The 20799-nt window shown below is 42.3% G+C and overlaps 1 protein-coding gene across 2 annotated transcripts; it reads left to right on the top strand.

The window, feature by feature from the left end:
• The first annotated feature begins 1418 nt into the window (after nucleotides 1-1418).
• LOC308113874 (dystroglycan 1-like) lies at nucleotides 1419-20799 on the top strand. 2 transcript variants are annotated; one of them, XM_080470405.1, is made up of 3 exons: nucleotides 1419-1550; nucleotides 14429-15007; nucleotides 16883-20799. In XM_080470405.1, exons 2-3 carry the CDS (start codon nucleotides 14573-14575, stop codon nucleotides 19190-19192), a joined length of 2745 nt encoding a protein of 914 aa, XP_080326531.1. In that variant the 5' UTR covers nucleotides 1419-1550; nucleotides 14429-14572; the 3' UTR covers nucleotides 19193-20799. The 2 variants fall into 2 exon arrangements, with proteins under 2 accessions (XP_080326531.1, XP_080326530.1); XM_080470404.1 differs by lacking the exon at nucleotides 1419-1550 and adding an exon at nucleotides 7661-7980.

The following is a 20799-nucleotide window of genomic DNA, read 5'->3' as shown; positions in this document are numbered from 1 at the left end:
AAGACTCCAAAACAGATATCAAGGCACTTCCAGCTTGTAATTCCTCTTGTCCAAAATGCCATGTCAAGGCAGGACCTGGAAGAACAAGAAAGCGTTCAAATAAAACTGTGTCTGCTGTGCAGAAAGCCAAAACTGCACATCAGTTTTACTTCAAAAGACCCGTGTTAAGGAATGGAAGCACAGAAATGGCTCTGGTGGTGCAGTGTTTCACCAAACAGCAAGACTCGCACAAACAGGACCAATGGAAAGCTCCTCCGAAATCAAACTGTCCTGGATCTCTGTCACAGGTGTCTGAAGTTAAAGGTAAAATAGAACTCTGCTTCCTCAACAAAGACATGGTCGGAGGAGAAGAAAGAAGCACAACTAATGAAAAAGGGGAAGAAAAAAAAGAAACTTGTCACCTGTCAAGTATGTGGGTGGAAATATTTTTGCTTTGATTTCCGTGGCAGCCAGTCGTACAGGATGTACTGCACAAATCAATCAAATGGAGAAATTGAGTCCGCTGAAAATCAGCACATTGTGGGAACAAAAACTCATCCTGCACCAATGTCATGCAGTCGGTCAAGAAACCTAAAACCTAGAAGTGGCTAGTTTCTACAACTGGGCAGAAAATATGTGGGCAGATCTTTAACATGCTGTGCCTGCAACGCAGTCCTAAAATATCTACCGAAATGATCTGCATGGAAGTGCAATGAGAATGAATGGAGGGACTTTTAGTTGTAAACCAAAACTTTTGTTTGTGATATGGCTCAGTGTGTCCTGATTGAACTGAATATTTAATCTTTGGTATGCACTAGAATGAGCATTATCTGGTTATTATTGGTTAAAGAAAAACATCTGTAGAGACTCCACTCCATAATTGAAGAATCGTTCAGCTGGTAACCAAACCATGGCATTCAGCTGTGTGACCGCAGTACGGGATAGTGAGTGATGCCCTGGAGTCTCGATTCAATTCACACTCTCCCACATATCACCTGGATGGATGTGTGGCTGTGATTCCCATAGCAGTTGACTCATTCCATCTCAGTCTGAACTGTTACCATGTGACCAGCCAGGCAATAAGGCAGGGTGAAATGCATCCTCCAGCTCTGAGTCATGATTTGATCTGTCTTGTAGTCTCGCTCACCCCAGGCCGGAATTGATAGGTAGTGTTAAGTGCACACCTGGGACCCAGTCTTGGGTCTCCTCACTTTCCCCCCCATTTCCATCCTCCCCATGCCGAGGGCCTCAGACAGATATTAAGCAGGAGCGCTGCACCACACACTTGGCAGCCCACATAGACTTAGAGAGACGGAGCTGCCTGCCACGTTAGGTGTGAGTGCCAGTCACCGTCGGGTCCAATGGAGAAAACTGGAGCACATTCCTGAGACCTGACGCGCTCTTGCTAGTTAATAAATCTCTTAGCCCACTGAGAACAGAAAACACAGGAAGGTGATGATTATCTAGACCAGAGCGGTAACAGAAGAGGACACAGACTCAGGTTACACTGAACAGGCTTGTCACTCTCACAGGGATTGGACTATTCCAGATACAGAGAACACACACTATAGGTAAGTCTGACATCTAAGGTTACCTACAGGGACAAAAAAACAAGAATAAAGCTCTGCCTCACACTGTGCACCTCTTGCATGGTGCATAAATCAGCTGTGTATTAGTGCTTTAAATCAGATAATGCAGCTAAGCGCTTCCTGGAAATGAAGACTGTGATATTTGACCCCCTCACACACTAAATTATCTTCTGGCTTTGTTTGCTCGGCTTCATGAAAAAAATTAAGGCTTTTATGTCCCGAGCAAAGTGAAAATGGAGGATTGGTGCCAGTGAATAGCTGCTCTTTGTATTCTGAGGTGTGTGCACTGCGTAGCCAAGATGGGGACTATTGCAAAAAGTTTTCAGTGCTTTGGGCTCATCGTTCAGAACATTATGAGTTGCATCGCCCAGCTACCTAAAGCTCTGTTGGTTTACAGCCTGAATATACTCATACTCGAAAGAACATGTGTAAATGTAGAAGTAGAAACAGCACTGCATTTATTCCTGCTGTCAAAATAGCCAGTAAAACAAAAAACTTGTCTGATTGTGATTTTTAGCAGAAATGTCACCAAAAGTTCACACGCTGGAACATGATCTGGGATTAAGCTGTCACAAGGGCAGCTATTTTTACCCAACTGTTTAGGGTTATTTGCGTTAGTATAATTTTTGTAAGACAACAAACAAATTAACTTCCTGAGTTTTACGAATTGCCCTCTTGGTATTGTCTGTCTGTACAACAACGAAACCAACAAACTTTGTTGGACTTGGTAGTCGATGTTATTTCTTTGGCGAAAGACAAAATCCTAACGACAGCACTGGACTAGATAAATCGGTTCTCCATGTGGAGTTTGCATATTCCTCCTGTGTGTGTGTGAGTTGATATGAGAGGAACACACCATTGTAGTTAGAAAGCATTAAAGGCTGATTTGGAGTTGTGTTTAAGATTATAACCATGTTAGGGACCTGTGTGATTGCTTTGTGGGTGTTTCAGGTAACTGCAGTGTGCATTTAAGTGCCATTGAGGGCCTTTCAGCCTTTAATTTTTTTCCCCCCTCTTCTTTATTGGGGTCAATTTGTGGCCATTTCATTTGATGATTTCTATATTTGCTGATGTTTTCTTGATGTGTTTCTGAGTCATTAGGTCTGTTTGTCCCTGATAACAAAGCTATTACCCCAGTCACAGTGGTCATTAGGGGGCTTTTCACACTATCATTTAGCTGGAGGTCTTTTCAAGAGCTGACGCTTGCCCTGTAATGGAGTAGTTTGATTTGCCTCTGGTCCAATGTGCACAACTGTCCAGTCTCCTGTAATTGCCTTCGGGATCTCTGATGGGAGTTTAATTACGCAGTGTAATTTACAGATTATCAGCTAACTTGCCTCAACAGGGCCAGAATGGGATTAATTTACACTCGATACATGTGAATATGACAAGCTGAACCATCAAGTCTCAGATAGCTTTTGAACAAGACAAAGCATCCGGTAAATAATTAGTTTTCCTCCTACATCAGGAGCATGTTTTCACAGAGTGGTGGCTCGCTGGCAATCTGTTTTAGAGTAAACATGCACAAGTGATGATGGTACCTCTTGAAAAATCAAATTTGCGCTGAACAGCAAGAACAGATAACCAGGGGCAGGTACACACAGGAAAAGAACTGAGGTTTAGAAAACCCTCCTTCTTTCTGTTCTATTATCAGCTGAAAACGACAAGTTACCGAGAAGGCATACGCCCACCGCAGACCAAAAACATAACCTTTAACAGGTAAAAGTAGTCTTCCTGAAACAATGTTTGAAGCGTTTCGCTGCTGATCTTAAATAAATGATCCCTGAAAAGACTGAAGTACTGACTGAAGACGACAAAAACTCATACAGACACTGAATTATGTTTGTGGAAAGAAAACTGTGGGTGGAAAAGGGAGACCTGTGATGAGAATAACAGAAGGTGTTTCCACTTGTTACTAGCTGAAGCCGGGAAGGATTGTCTGAAGTAATCTACTATTGCGAGAGAGATTGGCTTCACTGAGGGTCTCACTACTCAGCCGAGCCCCTCAGCAGTCCAGCAGACCGCTCAGAATAACCCTTCTAATAAGTCACTTGGAAGAAAATGTGGGGAGTCAGCTGATTCCTAATCCTCTCTTCTTTCTGTGTGCTCACACATCAAGAGTCAGGCTGATATGTGCAATCACATGAAAGCCTCTCTGCGGTGGGGCGATCATGGTCTAGTGGACCTGCAAGCGTTCTTGTATATATGCGTTTGTCAAAATGAAAGGTGAGCGATGTATTTGCAATAAAAATCCCTCATTTGTCTGAAGTGTAAACAAAAGCATGAGAGGACAGCGACAGCTTTTAAATGCATTTATTTTTTTCTCAACCGGCACAGATCTATAATTTACATATGATTCCTGTGCAGATGGTTGTATTCATTCAATTTAAAGACAATTAGGTGTAACATAATTACAGGAAAAAAATAGAGAATTAGCCTGAATGTGTTATGTAATGAGTAAATGCAGCCCGCAGTTAAAAAAAACCCCAAACATTTGGAACATTTATTTACACATATTCAGAAGCCAATTCCTAAGCTCTTTTTTTTTTTCTTCACTGCCCCACTTTCACATATTCAGATACTCAATTTCCGATACACCCTCTCAGCTTTACATGTCAATAAAACATGCATGCTCCTTTTTTCCGTACTGTTGGCTTGTAGGGGTGAACAAGGAGTCAGAGAGATTGGAATGATTGACAGCTCTGTGAACTGTTACCGACAGGCTCCATTTCTCTGTTTTAAAATCCCACCCATGCCTGCCAAAGGTTTTATTGGTAAATGAAGGACCGGTCTTTGTTGCCACGAACAGCACATCAATTTTTGCTCCAAGATATTTACACACTTTATTGTTCGTGATTATATGTGATGATGACATCGTATAAATGGCAACAGATCTTTCAAACAAACCTTTTTGTGGGATGTAAAGGATGTCTGATCGTTTGTTGGCAAAGCGTATGACAATAATGCCTTTTTTCATTGTTTTATTTGTCGGTTTTACTTGGCAGTGTGTGATTGTTGCTTTGTTTTGTGCTGCTTGTCTTCTCTTCACCACTGGCTGTCAGTCGAGGAGACGTGCTCTTCTTTTAAAGTTTTCCTTCCTCTTTCGTGTATTTTCCCCAACAGGACTCCTGCCCTATTTAAAACTTTAATAATGCAGGCGAATGTAAGCAGTCATTCTCTAACCAGGGAGCGTCACCTTCTTTGTACCTGCCTTTAGCACCTTTAAAGAGGAGAATCAGATGTTGTCAAGGTGAAGAAAAATGATCTCCAGGAATCAATCGCAATGACAGAAATCCAGACGTGATATCAATGGCAGCTACACAAAATCAATATGGACTTTTCCCGGCCTGCGATGACAATAGTTTGAGTAACAGGCAGCGACTGCATTCAATTTTACTCAAGATTTTTTTCTGATGATTTGACATATTGATGCATTGATGAGCTTCCTGGGTAAACACACTTCAGACTTGACCAGACAGCGTTTCATCTTTCAACATCTGACCTCAAACAACCACATGCTTGCATCTTGTGACTAACATCCCTGAGCTTCTCCAATGCATTGACGCAGATGCACATTGCTGCAAACACTAATACAGCTCCACAACATACCCAGCAGCCGACGTTGGTTTCCTCTGAAATTTGATTTGCACCTGCGATATCCTTTTTCCAAATACCAAAATACATATTGACGGGTTCATTGTTTTGGAACAGGCGGAAATGTGTTGTGAAGTGAAACCATTTCTACAATCTGTGCAAACAGAAAACAACTGCTCGTTGGTAATCTTTCCTTTGGAAAAATGTAACCTTTAGACCGTGAGCCCTTCTCAAGCCCCTTTACAAGACTTTCTGCTTTGTTAAACAAGCAGCCGTTAACCTGATTTCACTAATCTGCTAACCTGATTCATGTATATTATGCTTTCACACAGCAAATCTACTGGAAAGTAAAGTGAGTGCACTTATCAAAAATACACACTTCTATTAAACTCAAACAACCTTTGCAGTGCGTTGTCCAGTTTGACTGTGCTGTTAGGTAAGAGGACACCCTATGGACATTTGTGGAGCTGGATTTCTGTTAGCAGAATTTCCTCAGAAAAAAACTCAGAATCAGACTGGAAGCAAACTTCAACAGTTTATTTTTGCAAAAAGGCCACAGTCCAACCTTAACGGATGTCTGTGAGATTTGCCTGAAATAAAAGTTGGAGAGCGGCTTTTTAAAGGTTTGAATTGTTTTGAAATGCCCGGTGCATGTCTGTTCTCCAGACACTGAAGGTTACAAAAGTGGTGGCACAGGTCATCCTTGAAACACAGACTGCAAACATTGCACATTATTCTTGATAAGACAAACAACTTTCCCATAACAAATTTCTTTTGTGGCATACTGCCCCGCATCATTTCATTGCGTTTGGAAGAAACAGTAAATGGATGTACAATCCACTCGGGTGCACAAGGATCCAGTAAAAGGGAGGATGTGAAGCAAACGCAGAGGTTTTCTTTTACATAATTAAATAAAGAAACATTCACACATTGTAATATTCCTTATTCTGTTGATAACATGATGGGGTAAACCTTTACATCTATACTGCTTTATCATTATTAAGTACACTGTGGACAGGTCACCTGTCCATCACAGAACAACAGCAATCAGGGACAATATAGGTTGTTGGAGATAAGCAAAGCACCCTATAAAAAACCAACACTTGTGCATAGGGTGACCATGCAAACAGCACAGACAGCAGGGATGAGGTGAGAGTGCTCACCACTAAACAAACAACAACACATGAATTACCTCATTTATATTTCTTGCAATACTTACTGTAAAACTCCAAACTAAAATAATCTGTCTGTATGGTAGGAGATAAAGGTTGTGTGAGAATCTGTTGGCTTAGAGCCCCGAGAGACAGCAGAGATATTACTCGGTGTGTATTTTTCTGTATGTTTGTCGTCTCCCTTTAATACCTCCTGAATAAATAACAGATATGGTGCCCAGCATAAGACAGCCAATGAGTTTTCTTACAAAATGTCAAACATAAAAGAGACTGTCCTTTTTTTTTTTTTTTTGAGATTTCAAAACGTAACTGATTTTTAAAACCTGTAATGAATTATTCCAGTGATCTGAAGGTTTTTAAATATAAAACTTAAGGGCTGCTAAATGGTTTTGAATGTTCTCCTAAATAAGATGAAGTGGGGTGCTGGACGCCTTACAGGAATACTCAAATAGATTTCCCTCATCCAAACCAATAGATGTAAGATGTGTTTCAGGGAGTATCTCATTCATCCTCCCATCAATACAGACCAGGGGTCTGCAACCAGCTGCCCCGGAGCCACATGTTGCTCTTTGGCCCGTCTGTAGTGGCTCCCTGGACCTGTCAACAAAATGATACCTACAAAAACATTGCATCTTGTTTTCATTTTATTTACACACGCAAAATCATTTTCAAAATGACTTTGAACTCTCGGCTAAAAAGGGGCTTTGAAATAACGCACAACTAATATGGTTAGAAGTGGGGAAATAGCTAAAGCCACAAGAAATGGGCGGGGGGGAGTTGCTTTAATATAAAACCCTAAAATTACTAGGATTTTTGAAAGAAAAAAGGCTATAAATTAGGAGGAAAAAACACACAAATCTGCAACAAAGATTGCCAAAATGGTTGAAATTGTTAAAAAGTCAGAATTGTCTCAAAATTACTGAAAAGGAAGCTTGAAACCTCTAAAATCAGTTACACAAACAGCTGCATTTGTAATGAAGTGTTCGCCATCCTAAATCGTAATTGAAACTTCATAGATGCTACATAAGACACAGTTTATGCTCATATATCAAAACTTTGTAAGCCACTTTAGAATCTGTTTCAGCGTCATTTTATAGGTTAAATGTGCTTTGCTGCTCCAGATAAATTTGATTTCTCGGACAAAAACGGCTCTTTTGGTCTTGAAGGTTGCAGAACCCTGGTTTAGACAAAGTGCTGCAGTCGGGGTTTGAATGTGTAATGACGAAAGCAGGTATGTAGGTGGATGTTTTCACCTGCATGTGTCTAAACGAAAGAGGAGGAGTCATCCTACCCCGCACAGAGCTCACAGGACTGGCCTCAACCTGTAGACCTGTGTGCGGGGAGAACACGCACACAGACACACATACACGCACACTCCCCCCCACACACACACACACACACAGCCCAGCAGCCAGCATCAGCGGAGTGGACCACCTGTACATGAACCGGACCGGGGACACTCCGGTTGCCCCGCTTCCTGAGCCCAGGTGCCCTCCTCCTCTTCCTCCCCTTCCTCCCCATCCCCACATGTGTGTGCGGCTCTGAGGGGGCAGCAGCGGGTGTTGGATGGGAAGCCTCGGCTGCGCTCTCCGGGCTACGAGAGGAGACATCACGGCGCGGTTAGCTAACGTTAGCTCGCTAACAAGGTCAGTTTGGATTTTCGCTCCTGTCGCTCTCTCATGGCTGCTCTCAGTAAAAATGCCCCCCTCGGCCCCCGCGCGGTGCGGACAGGTTTGGAGGAGTAGTCTCGGGGCATTCCTCCGCGGACAGGACAGGTAAAGAGGCGGATTTGTCTGCAGCCTGCCCCGCCGCCGCCGTTAGCTCGTTTAGTTAGCCCCGCTCGGCGGCTCCGGCGAACGCCGCTGCTTGACACCGAGCCCAGTCACATTAACTCCCGTTTTATTCGACATTACAGCTCGGATGTGTGAACTCTTGGCGGATATTTTACGAGAGCCGGGGGAGCATTTTGGTGTCGAAGCCCCAGCAGCGGGAGCTCGCCGCTTGTTTCCGCCTAGAATAAAACAGGTGCATCTCTGCGATGGTCGGATAGCAACCAGCCTCTCTCTGCATCCACTCCTCCGCCTTATGCAACGGAACCTCCATAAAACTGGAGTTTATCGTCAGTGCGGGGCTGGATGTTCTATCAAGGTTGATTTCCATCATTTTCAAAGGCCTCCGTCACCGAGTCCAACAAAACCGGGGCATGTGAAGCGGGCCCGGTGGCTAACGCTGGAGCTAACGCCAGCTGTAAACCAGCGAGAGGGGAACAAACTGCTCGCTATTGTCTCCCCCTCAAAAAAAACGACTAATCTCGATCATCTCAAGCTTCTTTATCACATCCATCTCCACACTTTGTGTCCATCTACTACTGCAGGTTGTGTGTCGATGCATTGTTTTAAAAGGGAGGGTTGTTTAGGCTTTTTTTTTCTTTTCCTATTAAAGCTAATTGTGGTGAGTATAGAAACGCATTTAGATGCTGCAGCAGTTCATTAGCTCTGCTTGTAATCTGGTGTTGTATTAGGGAGTAAACAAAAACCCCTAATCTCACAAACATGAGCAGCTGCAGCTGTAAATCAGCTCACACGACTAAATGAAGTCAAAGAACAGCTGGTGGATTTTAGATTAAACTGTATTTATCCAAACAGTGAATCAACCGTGCCTGCACAGCCTTGGTATCTTCATACACGCTGGCTAATAATCTTCATATAATTCACTTTATTTTGCAACACACTGGGATTATTCAGAGGATCTGTGTCTAGCCTAAGTTTCTTATCATCTTAGATTAGTTTAATTTCTACACCTAAAGTTTACAATACCGATAAGCCTTTAGCTTTTTTAGGGAATTACAGCCTCCTTGTGGTTTGTCCTGTTTTTACTGTTTTTACTCTACAAAAGCTTCTTAAGTGTTATCAGTCTGTATATATTGATTATTAGTCACTGGCCAAAGTCAAAGTGTTTTTTTTTGGGTGTGTGTGTGTCTGTAACACTATTGATAAGGAAAGATCGATTAAATTTAAAGCTCCACTTTTCCTTGGTGTGTGATAGGCTCTCAATCCCCCCCCCCCCCAAAAAAAAAAAACACTATACAAAATGATGTCTTGACTCTGAGCTCTGGGCTTTGACAGCAGACAGTAGTTTCCCTGTAGCGTAAAACGAGTTGCTCTCAGGTCACCATGCCAGGTTAGACTCTCACTCGGCCGAGACCGATTTTGTGTTTTCTCTCCACATTTTTCATTACTTTGTTGCACAGAGTGGAGGGCAACGCAAGGGAAACATCCAACTGCAAAGCAAGCTTGTCTTGTGGATATGTTTGTTATTCAGCTCATGCACTATCTAGAGGCTGCTGGATGTGGTACGTCAATTCAATTGGCCCTGAGTGCCACTGTGCATCCGAGCCCTAATTATTTTTGATGGTTTTCAAGTTTTAACTACTGTTGAACTGCAGACTGTATGGGTGCCGTGGTTGTAAATCGCTTTTGTCCCCCCCCCCCCATTGTGCAGGCCTCGGTGTGAAATGAGCAGAAATCACCCTCACGCCAGCCTGCGTCCTTGTACTGTTTACCACCCACAGAAAGGGTTTTTTCAGTGAAACTCTTGAGGTTTTGATGAATCTTTAGATGGAAAATGAACAGATCAGTATGGATTTAAATCTCCAAAGTATATCAAAAAGAACAACTCGATACAAGTCTTGGTGTCATCCTGAGATCTTTGAAACTCCCACATCTTAAGATTTTAAAGAGTGGCATACAGCACGGCCCCTACGCTGATGCCAGGGAACTTTTTTTGTCAGTAACTATGACGGGAAATAATTCCCCCTGTGAGCACTTTGAAATGTCATTAATGCACAGTGTTTTTCAAGGAACTTGCTTTTGACTGAGCGCTTGTGATGAAGTTTAGTTTCAAGCAAGGAGTTTAAGGTCGATTCTCTTTGCATCAAACAGATTTCTTCCGTTTGTTAAACTGCTGGTTGATGGTTGGGCTTCTCCTCAGATGACACGTAACTTCATTACTGCTGCTCAAACACCTTATCAAGTCCCACTTTCAAATGATTCCATTGTGTTTTGTACATGTTGGAGCGTGTCAACATATTGAAAGCTTTTTATGTTTCTTAATGAGATGTTGTTTGACTTGAATTACTCACACGGCGAAACGAGAACATGATAAAATCTAGGCCACATTGTGGAGAGCTGACTTTGATGCTGGGATGTTGTTGTTTTTTTCTCGTGTGTGTGGCAACAGCCTGAGGTGAGTGCTACTGCTCCTCAATGAAATCACGCTTATGGCTAAAAACCTATTTTCATGTTAATGTTCTACATTTAAACACGAGACTACATGAATCGAACAACGGATTTGTTCAGCTTGCATATTGTTGGTTTTTGAAGATGCGTGTGTCTTGCAAGATATTTTTCAGTGCGAAGGGGGCATGGGGGTAGAAATCCCAGTGAACCGACTCACCAGATGAAAATCCTAGATAGGGTTCCTGTCTCGCTCTAGTTAATAGGATAGGTGAGACGTGAGTCAGTATACTCTTTGTGCGTTGTGTGAGTGGGTGGCACACATTAAATTACAAAGGCAGATCCTTTTGTGTCATTATTGTTGAGACTAAAGTTTATTTATAGTTGAAACCTCCTTACATTTCCATGCGTTGTTTCATTGAATCGTCGTCCTGAATAGTTTGTATCATTGTTTCCTCCAGCGTGCAGTCTAGTTACACTGAGATTTACTGTGTGAGGAGAACAAAATGTATATGCAGAATACTTGTTTGTGTTGCCCCGAAGACTGTAGCCTCCATGTTTCATTAGTCACCGACATGAGGTGTTGCAGCACAGAGTTTCCTGGCAGACTAGTAATGAACTCAAACTGCCTTTTGTATGTGGAACTATGGGCAGGGATGAATCATGTTTTTGTGAGAGAGGAATGGGCCAGCCTGTCTCAGCATCTCCGGCTGAGCTGTACATGACTGCAGAGCTTTTACAAACACCATATTAAGTAATATGTGCTTATTGTTGGGAGTGTACTGAAACCTAACAGAAGTCAGTCGGTGGTAGCAATTATAGGTTAACAGAAGTCTTGTTAACGCTTTGCTGGAAAGCCCACAGAAATCATTGAGATGGAGCAATACGGTGACGTAAACCGCTACAGTGCTATTGACTTTTCTTTAAAGGGAGATATTGTCAAGTCAACACACAATTGTTGCCACTCTCCCAAGATTACATTTTTTATACAGCATTTATTGAGATAATCAACCCTCTGGTTTTATGGAAAGATAATTATTTTTTCCCCCTCACTATTATGACTTGTCAGATGATGCGATTCTTGTTGAATTTTTTTGAAAGGTAAGACACTACTGAAGTCCTACAGATGTAATTATTTAAGTATCAATTTTTAATAGTATTGAAACTGTTTCCATATAGACTATAACACCCCTTAAACCTGTACATATTGATATTTAATATAACTTGTTTAATTTTCAGCCAGTCTCATTTGATAGGTAACTTTCTATTTTATTTATTCAGTGTGGAGCAATGCGACAAAGAATCTCCCTCTGGGATTGATAAAGTACTTCTATTCTATTCTAAAGCGGTCAAGAGATACTTAACATAAGTGTTTTTGTGATTAACAGACATTTTCATAAATTCTCAAACCCACCATCTTTCTCGGTGTACTGCAAAGCTTTTTAATCATGTATTCAGTGATTGTTATTGACTTGTGGTTAATTTCGAAGCAATGGGAATAAAATGAGGAAGTTGCCAAATATAGCCATTGGCCAATACAAGGATTACATCTAATTTAGGCTTCCTCCTTGTTATTTACAACATAATTTGGGAACAGATGTTTCATCACTGTAAATAGAAATTGTGGATGATTTGTGGTGTTTTTGGGATGTTCTGATTTAGAAAAAATAAGATCAACTACATACAACTATACACCCATATGAATTGCTGAATGTAGGTCTGCACATAATCAGCAGGAATTACTCTTTGAGTGCCCACAGAGATACTGATGACTCCCACCTGCAAACACTGTTATCTATTGAGGATCTTTCCAGCAGGGAAAATCCAGTCATTCAGCTGTTTTAATACGCTCCCTCAGAATACCCCAATCGCAAACAAGCCTTATTAAATAGATTTCAGCAGTTGACAAAAACAGCCTCATGCAGTAGGAAGTCAAAGTGAATCGAGCCGTTTTTGGATTGTGTCCTGGTTTTTCAGCTACTTGATGTAATTTCCCCATTGGTGCAGAGATAAAGCAGATGTTTGAATGTCAGACGTCAGAGCTGCAGCGATTGTGTTATTGTTAGGATTTAGATTGGAATGGTAATTTTTCTTGATGTTGTCCAGGCTTAAACAAAGTTTATGGAATTAATTGTGGCAGCAGTTAAAGAGAGAATGAGTCGCTGAGAGATTTATTTGCCGGCGCATTTGGAGACGTACAGTTTACCGGTGAACTATATAGTTTCATGCATGATGGATTTCTTTAATGACTCGCTCTGATTACATTCATTAAAATTAACGGCTTACTCTAAAACTCCAGGGCTAAGTGTGTGTTCGCACCTATGTGAACTAAACAATATTCATGTCTGTCTTGTTATTTGTGTCGGTTCCTCAGAGATCTCCTCTCCGTTGCAGTTTTTAACTGTCCGTCTCTCTCATGAATCGTCCAAATATTACAAGGGTTACTTCAAACGGCATAAAACATTCTTAGATGGACAGTTTCAGTCTAAATAGGCTGATTTCATGGCAGAGATCGAGCTACAGGCTTTCTCGTGAATGACATCTTTTTAGAGCGCTTGGTTGACGTCACAGCCTCGTAGCAGCCGGGCATTTGGATTCCAGGCAAATGGCCGACCCACTGATGCCCGTTTGAGTGCTACAGGATTGGGGTTGGCTAGGTCAGCACAATGGATACTCTAATCCAACCCCCAGGGCACCTAATTAAAACTTACAACCAGGACTAACAACCCCCAACACTGCCGCATCTCATGAGAATCACTACAACTCCAAATGCCACGACAAAAAAAATGGAAATCAGTCGGCAATCATTGTGCCCTTTCTTCCTTTGTGTTTCCAAACAATGTTTATTCGATTAAACGTTCAAAACAGCTTGCAATCAAAACAGGAGATGAAATGTTTAATGGCGTTGGCATAACTAAGCAGTAATATGTGTTTGCAGGTGATGCTTTGCTGTTTAACATTTAGAAAATTGTATTTGTGTTTTGGGAGCTGGTGTTTCATTATTAGTTCTTACAAACAAGCCCCTTTTCCTGTCTGAGCCCCCCCCCCCCCCCCCCCCCCCCCGTATGATAATAGTTTACTCAGGATTGAGTCGTAAATTGAGATGTCAGGCACTTAATATCTCAAGACAATGATTTATACAAACTTGTAAATTATTGTCAATTTGCATCATCACTGACAGCTTTAGTGGTGCTTGGCTGTATATTTAATGTCTATAAAAATCAGGAAACCACATTTTAGGCTTGTTGGCACAAACTGAATGATTTGATTGGCAGAAATTTGCTGAGGTAGTTTGTGTGCATTTGTTTTGTTGTACATTTGCTCTGTAATATGTCGTTAATTTTAAGTTTCATTTCAAACAGGTCCTCTGGGGACAGCAGATTGAATGAGACATGTAGGCTGTTGTGTTGCTCTATGAGTCAAACAAAGATATATGATGTGAATAATTTTAGCCCCTTGGGAAAATAATTGTATTTATCAGATTTGGATATTCATGTCAGTAAAATGTCTGTGTTGTTTCATAAATTAAGGTTAGTTTTACCCTTACGAACAGTGTGTTTCAGTATCAGGTCTGGAAAAGGCAAAGGAAGTTTAAATGCCTCACTATAATGCTGCTTCATATCCTGTTGTAGTGCCATACACTCCCATATTATGATGTTAGTTGCGTAATGCAGTCTCCAGTTAGAGCGTAATGTATAGTACCCAGTGATAGTACTACGGTGGAGAGAGTTGAGGAAGCCGCTGAGTATGAACTGGCTGCAGTGACGGGAATGTTCTCAGCAGCACTGCTTGCATGTTTGAGCTGATATGTAGAACTGTGAGTGACACTTGTTTGTTTCTTTTTCTGTTCCTCCCACAGCGGGCTGACATGGCTGTCTAACAGGCTGCCAGACATCTCTTCATGGATCGCAGAGGACAACAAAGAGAAACCGGTGCATTTGTGAGCATAGCCAATCATTAGGGGGTCTGACCCACAAGCATATTATCAGACTGACTTAAGTGCATGAGGCCTCTCCAGTTGTTCATCGACATCTGCTGGGCAGCCCAAAGGCCTACTGCTATGCACTGTAAACCGAGAGACATGAGGGGTGGGAATCCTGGAAGAAGCCGGCTTCTTTCATGCAGGACTGTCCCTTTAGTAATAGGACTGCTTGCTGCCCTGGTGCATGGTGCTATGCCGGAGCAGCAAGAGACGCTGGTGGAGATGATACCCGAGATGCTACCTGTGGAGCTGGAGGCCTCCATGCAGTCCTCTGTGCTCTCTGAGCTCCACGCCGCAGCATCCTCAGTTGGCGAAGGGCCGCCTGCAGTTGTCCCAGATAGCTCTGCAAAGAATGGGGGAGTGCACACTGGCATCCCTGACTCCTCTGCGATCGTGGGCCAGGTGTTCCAGTTAAAGGTTCCTCACGGGCCTGCGCATATGGGTTGTCATTTTCATGTAAGTAAATTTGACACAACCAAACAATTACTAGGCTGAACTGGTTGACATTTTATCATTTAGAAATATTGGCTTGTTTCTAATTTGATGCTATGTCCTCAAGAAAAGTTGAAGCAACACAAACAAAACTCAAGATATAGTGATGGAATAAGAAAATAAGTCTGTAACATAAAAACAGTGTGTCAGAGTGCACAGACACTCACAAATATCCATATAACTATGTCCAAATATTGTGATACAACATATGGAAAAAATGCTCTTTAACATTAGTTTGTAAATACTTTTCTAACTATTATGTACAAGTGGCAAAACCAAAGTTAACATTTAGGTGCTCGCAGTGGTTAAACTGTCTCAAACAGAGACACAATATTATACAGAAACTCCTGTATGAGCTCAAGATCACTTCCAAAAATCATTATACAGTTTGCATTTCAATCCACAAATACAAATTCAGCCTGTAGCAAAGAAGAAGCTGTATGTAGGCACAATTCAACTGAGTCTTTACCGGGCAAATGCTCATTTGAAATTGACCAAGGCTAAATAATAAACCGTTCTGAAAGAGGAGAGCGGCCATACTGCATTACTGTTAACACACATGTCAAAGACTAGCATCTCTGATGTCGGGTTGCGTCAGTGGAGATGAAGGGGAAGGCCTCGTAAACATCTGGAGAGGCGCCGTCAAAATATAGGCTTTACATACTTCAACGAGACGGTGCAGGAAGATGTACTTTATATGTCATATAGATGTCACAACAGCATGGCTTTACAGTGGAAAGAGTGATTACAGCATTCAACTCGTCATAAAACAAACTTTAGCCGCAGGAATCCTCCGTCATACAGGAGTAAAACTAGACAATTATTGGCCCTCAGAATATTTTCTATTAAAGGAGAAACTGATACATAGTGATAAAACAGTCTCAACTTTGAGATGTGTTATTGTGAGCAAATCTAAAATGAGGTAATATTGTTTCATGATATGGTAAAATGTTTTTTCCTTTTGGATCTGATGTGTTGTCTCTGTTGTAGATATAATGTGGGTTCAAGGAAATACATCCCGCATTTAAAACTCTACAGAATTCAAAAAACAATTCTTGACAGAATCAGTCCTGAGAAGGTATATATATAAAAAAAAAACTTTTGTTTTGTCTCCTCTGTAGGCCACGGTGAAGGCGAGAGCCAAACTATCGTCTATTACTGCAGAAATACATCATATGTTGTATTTATCTGCTCAGTTTTGATCACTGTATCACTGCTGATAGAAGCTGACTGTGTTGCAATTTGTTCCAGTCAGACTTATGAATGAGATGAGATTATTATTGGCCCAAGTGGTGATGCAGAATGATATCCTGTCATACAGTAATAACTCAAAATGATGAGTGATGACTCGCACAGTCGTTATTATGAATAGAAGCTCACTCTGCTTCCTGTTCATATTTGGCAAGATTTGATAAACTGAATGGATTTGGGAGGGGTGGGGGTGGGGGAAGGAGGGTAGGGGAGATAGTGAAAGCATTGCTGTGCTTTCTCAAGATATTTCATGTGTTCATGCTTTGAATTCTTATTTATTGTGCGAGGTTTTTCGAGGCAATCTTGCACTTGCTCTCCAAGACAGAAAATGAATAAGGTTAAATGTATAATTGATTCAAACGAACCAATTTTCTTCTCGTTCATATTTGAAGATGTACCTGTGATTCTGCATTTTAAGTCATAAATTCTGGGTGTCATACACTTCACGGAGTGCTTCACTGAAGTCTCTCTAACTTGTTGCAACATGTCTTGTCACCATTTGTCTTCAGATCAGTCATTTTGTTACTACTTTAATCTTATCTGTCTAGTTTAAAGCAGTAATGGTGTTTCTCTCTTTCCTCTCTCAAGCTCACCGAAATGGGAAAGGAGACTTTACCATCCTGGCTGTACTGGGATAGAGAAAACTGCATTCTCAGAGGTTTGGCTCTGGAGCAAGATAAAGGCGTGTATCATATAATGGTGTCAGGTGAAGGGATAACTGAGAAGACCGGCAGCCAAGCGCTCCCCAGTACAGTCTTCTCTATTGAAGTATACCCAGAAGAACGAGCAGATACTGAGCCGGCCCTGCTCTCTCTACAATCTGACATCAATGGCCTACAGCCTTTTACCTGTGGCTCTGAGGAGCCTGTCACTGTCCTCACTGTCATCCTGGATGCCGACTTGACAAAGATGGATGCAGAACAGCGGGTCAGGTTACTGAGTATTATGACAAAATTCTCCCATGTGCCCCTGGAACATATGAGGGTGGTCCCAGTTGTCAACAACCGTCTATTTGACATGTCTGCTTTCATGGCGGGACCTGGAAATGCTAAGAAGGTAGTGGAGAACGGGGCACTATTGTCATGGAAAGTTGGATGTGCACTCGATCAGGGCAGCATCCCCGACATTAGCAGCGTCCAGACCTCTGCGAAGGATGGGAACATGTCAGCCAGGCTGGGATACCCTGTGGTTGGCTGGCACATTGTCAATAAGAAACCTCATGGAGTGAAACGAGTCAGACGGCAGTTGTATAATACTCCTACCCCAGTTCCCTCCCTGCTTCCTCCAACTGTCCACCAAGAGCCCCATTCACGTATTGTTCCCACTCCAACTTCACCCTCTATTGCCCCAGCAACCGACCACTCTGCTCCCCCTGTCAGAGGTCCTCTGCCTCTTCCAGTAAAGCCCACAATGAGGGTCAGGGATCAGATTGCCCACACACCTGTCTTGGGACCTCCTCAACCTACCAGAGTACTCGGAACTACAAGTACCATCCCTATTCAGCCTACTATGACTCGTCCTACATTTGTGGAGGCAACTGCTGTGCCAACGCCACCAAGCACCACCAAGAGACCCAGACCGACTTCCACTAGGAAACCCAAGAAAACCAGAACTACCACCCCATCTCCTCGGGAACCAAAGTCCACCACTGCTAAGCCAACAAAGCGTACAACTCCTCTGTCCCTGGCTCCAGATTTGAATCAGAATCCAGAGATTCGTAACCCGATCGATCAGGTGACTGCATGGGTTGGCACCTACTTTGAGGTGAAAATTGCATCTGACGCCTTCTACGACAAAGAGGATGGAACCACAGACAAGCTGCGTTTGACTTTGAAGAGAACCCCCAAAGAAGCAGTGAGTGAAACATCGTGGATTCAATTCAACAGCACTATCCAGCTTTTGTACGGCCTTCCAGATGAGGAGCATGAGGGGAATCACGAGTACTTCATGTTGGCTACTGATAAGGGTGGAAAGAGCATCATGGACGCATTTGAGGTTCGAGTCAACCGCTGGTCTACAAATGACAAGCCATCAGTTATATTTACTGCTCGTTTCCATGGTGACCCTAAAACTTTAAGCAACGATGTTCATAAGAAGATTCTATTGACCAAAAAGTTGGCTTATGCTCTTGGGGATCGCAACAGCAGCACAGTGACGCTGAGAAGCATCACAAAGGGCTCCATCATAGTGGAATGGACCAATAACAGTCTGCAGCAGAGTCCCTGTCCTAAAGAACAGATAACAGCTATGAGCAACAGGATCTCAGATCCACAAGGAACACCTAAACTAGCCTTCATCAAAGCCATGGAGCCTGAATTTAAGCCTATTAACATTATGATCCGTGGTACTAATAAATGCCAGAGCTACATCTTCATCCCACCTGGAGAGGTACCACCACCTGTCCTTCCCACAGTTACACCTTCACCTGGGACGGGCCGCAGTAGCAGTGATGATGTTTATTTGCACACGGTCATTCCTGCTGTTGTGGTCGCCGCCCTGCTGCTCATAGCTGGGATCATCGCTATGGTCTGCTACCGCAAGAAGCGCAAAGGTAAAATGACCATTGAGGAGCAAGCCACCTTCATCAAGAAAGGAGTTCCTATAATATTTGCTGATGAGTTGGATGACTCGAAATCGCCCCCATCCTCCAGCATCCCTCTTATCCTTCAGGAAGAGAAGCCCCCTCTCCCCCCTCCAGAGTACCCTAACATGGCCGGCCCCCACAGTACCCTGCTCAACCAGGATCTGCTGGAGGAGTACTCGGTTTATCAAGATGACGATCCAAATGCTCCCCCTTACCAGCCCCCACCACCATTTACTGTCCCCATTGAAGGGAAGGGCTCTCGCCCCAAGAACATGACCTCGTACCGGTCACCACCCCCCTACGTGCCTCCCTAACGCACACTGGTGCTTTTCAGATTGGAAAGCAGGTGCAATGTAGGGATGCTTGTCACAAACTACACTACAGGAGTAATTTTACATGTGTTCAATGAAACGGCTTTGACTTTATAGAGGAGCAGGCAACCATACACATATATTTGACCATCATGGATAAGACTATCGTACAACTCTACTACTGGCACAGAGCAAATGGATAAAAAAAACATTTTGTGATTCCAGCACTCTTATTTTTCTGTCCTTCAGATCTGCTTTTGACTTCTTGCATATTCCTTTTTTTTGTCTGTTTTTGCCACGAGGAGTCAATTTTATCTTCAACGATGTACTATTTCTATTGTATAGAAAATAATAACGAAGCAGGAAAGACTGGAGCCCACAGGGCCTTCGAGCAGATGTCACCATGACAACAGACTCGAGGCTCTCCCTCACAGTGTTAATCTTTATGAGTTCTATATCACTCTTATCTGTCCTTCGGCTAGGTTTACTAAGATTTTGCACCTGTTATTTCTAGAGGGGAATGAAATACAAATGCCAAACTGAGCATGGAGCATTTTATTTACACAGAAATCAGTTTGTTTCTTAGACATTGATCTTTCTCTGTTCTCTTCTATGCTTTGCTCCCCCTCGACAATAACATGCAAACCTTGCACTTATGCAAATTCTTGTTAAACCTTGCACTATGTGTCTTGCGCAGAATTGAAAGCATTAAGTGGTAGTCCAATAAGGAGGTAACGGGGAAAAAAAAAATATTTTGTATCCTTGAACTCACCACATGACTGAAATTCCTCTGGTACTTGATCACAAAGGACATTACACTGACCACGCCTGTTGTAGATGTAGCCTAATTGAGTTTTTTTGTTTTGTTTCTCTTTTCTTTTGGTTAATGCGTGCCACTAAAACCTGCCTGTGAGATGTCTGGTTTTGCTTTGGCCAAGGTGATGTCCGGGGTCAGGGGGTAACCTTAGGTTGATGCAACAATAACAAAGAGGCCATTAGAGTGTTGTGGTTCACAGCAGGCTGAGGAACGGAGACATTGCCAATAAGGTGGATCCACTGTCTTATGTTGGGGTGGTTTTCTTGGTCTGATGGGTGGGTGGGCTTGGTACTGTATCATCACTGCTCTGCCTCCAGCGGCTGCACTGCCGTTTTCAGTGCACCGTCTGTTGTCAGTTCACATGAGGCATGGGGACGAGGGGATGTACATAATTGTGTGCCTGTGAAATTAAATGACTCCATAATGTTAGTGTTTTATCAGTAAAACCAGTCGGGGTGGAAAGGGAGGGCCAGAGTGGGAAATGATTTTATTTTTTAATTGTATGTCTAGATTTATGATCACAATCATTTAAAAAAAAAAAAGAAAAAAGAAAAAAAAAGAGTTTATAGTTTGTGAGGGTATAAAAGAACATTTACTTGCCCATCACAACAAATGAAAGCATTATCTCAATGTGATGGGGGAACAAATAAACCACAACATGTGAATTATGTACATTTCATATCTATCACCATAAGAAAAAATGGTTAAAAATCTAATGTTTTTACTGAGTTTTTGATACAGTCTTAAACTTGTTTTATGAAAATATATTAATAAAATGTAATACTATTTGTAA

This window comes from Lipophrys pholis, assembly GCF_963383615.2.
Source record: "Lipophrys pholis genome assembly, chromosome: 8".
Lineage (NCBI taxonomy): Eukaryota > Metazoa > Chordata > Actinopteri > Blenniiformes > Blenniidae > Lipophrys > Lipophrys pholis.
Note: the sequence above shows the minus strand (reverse complement) of the source record. Positions and strands in the feature narration are given on the sequence as shown.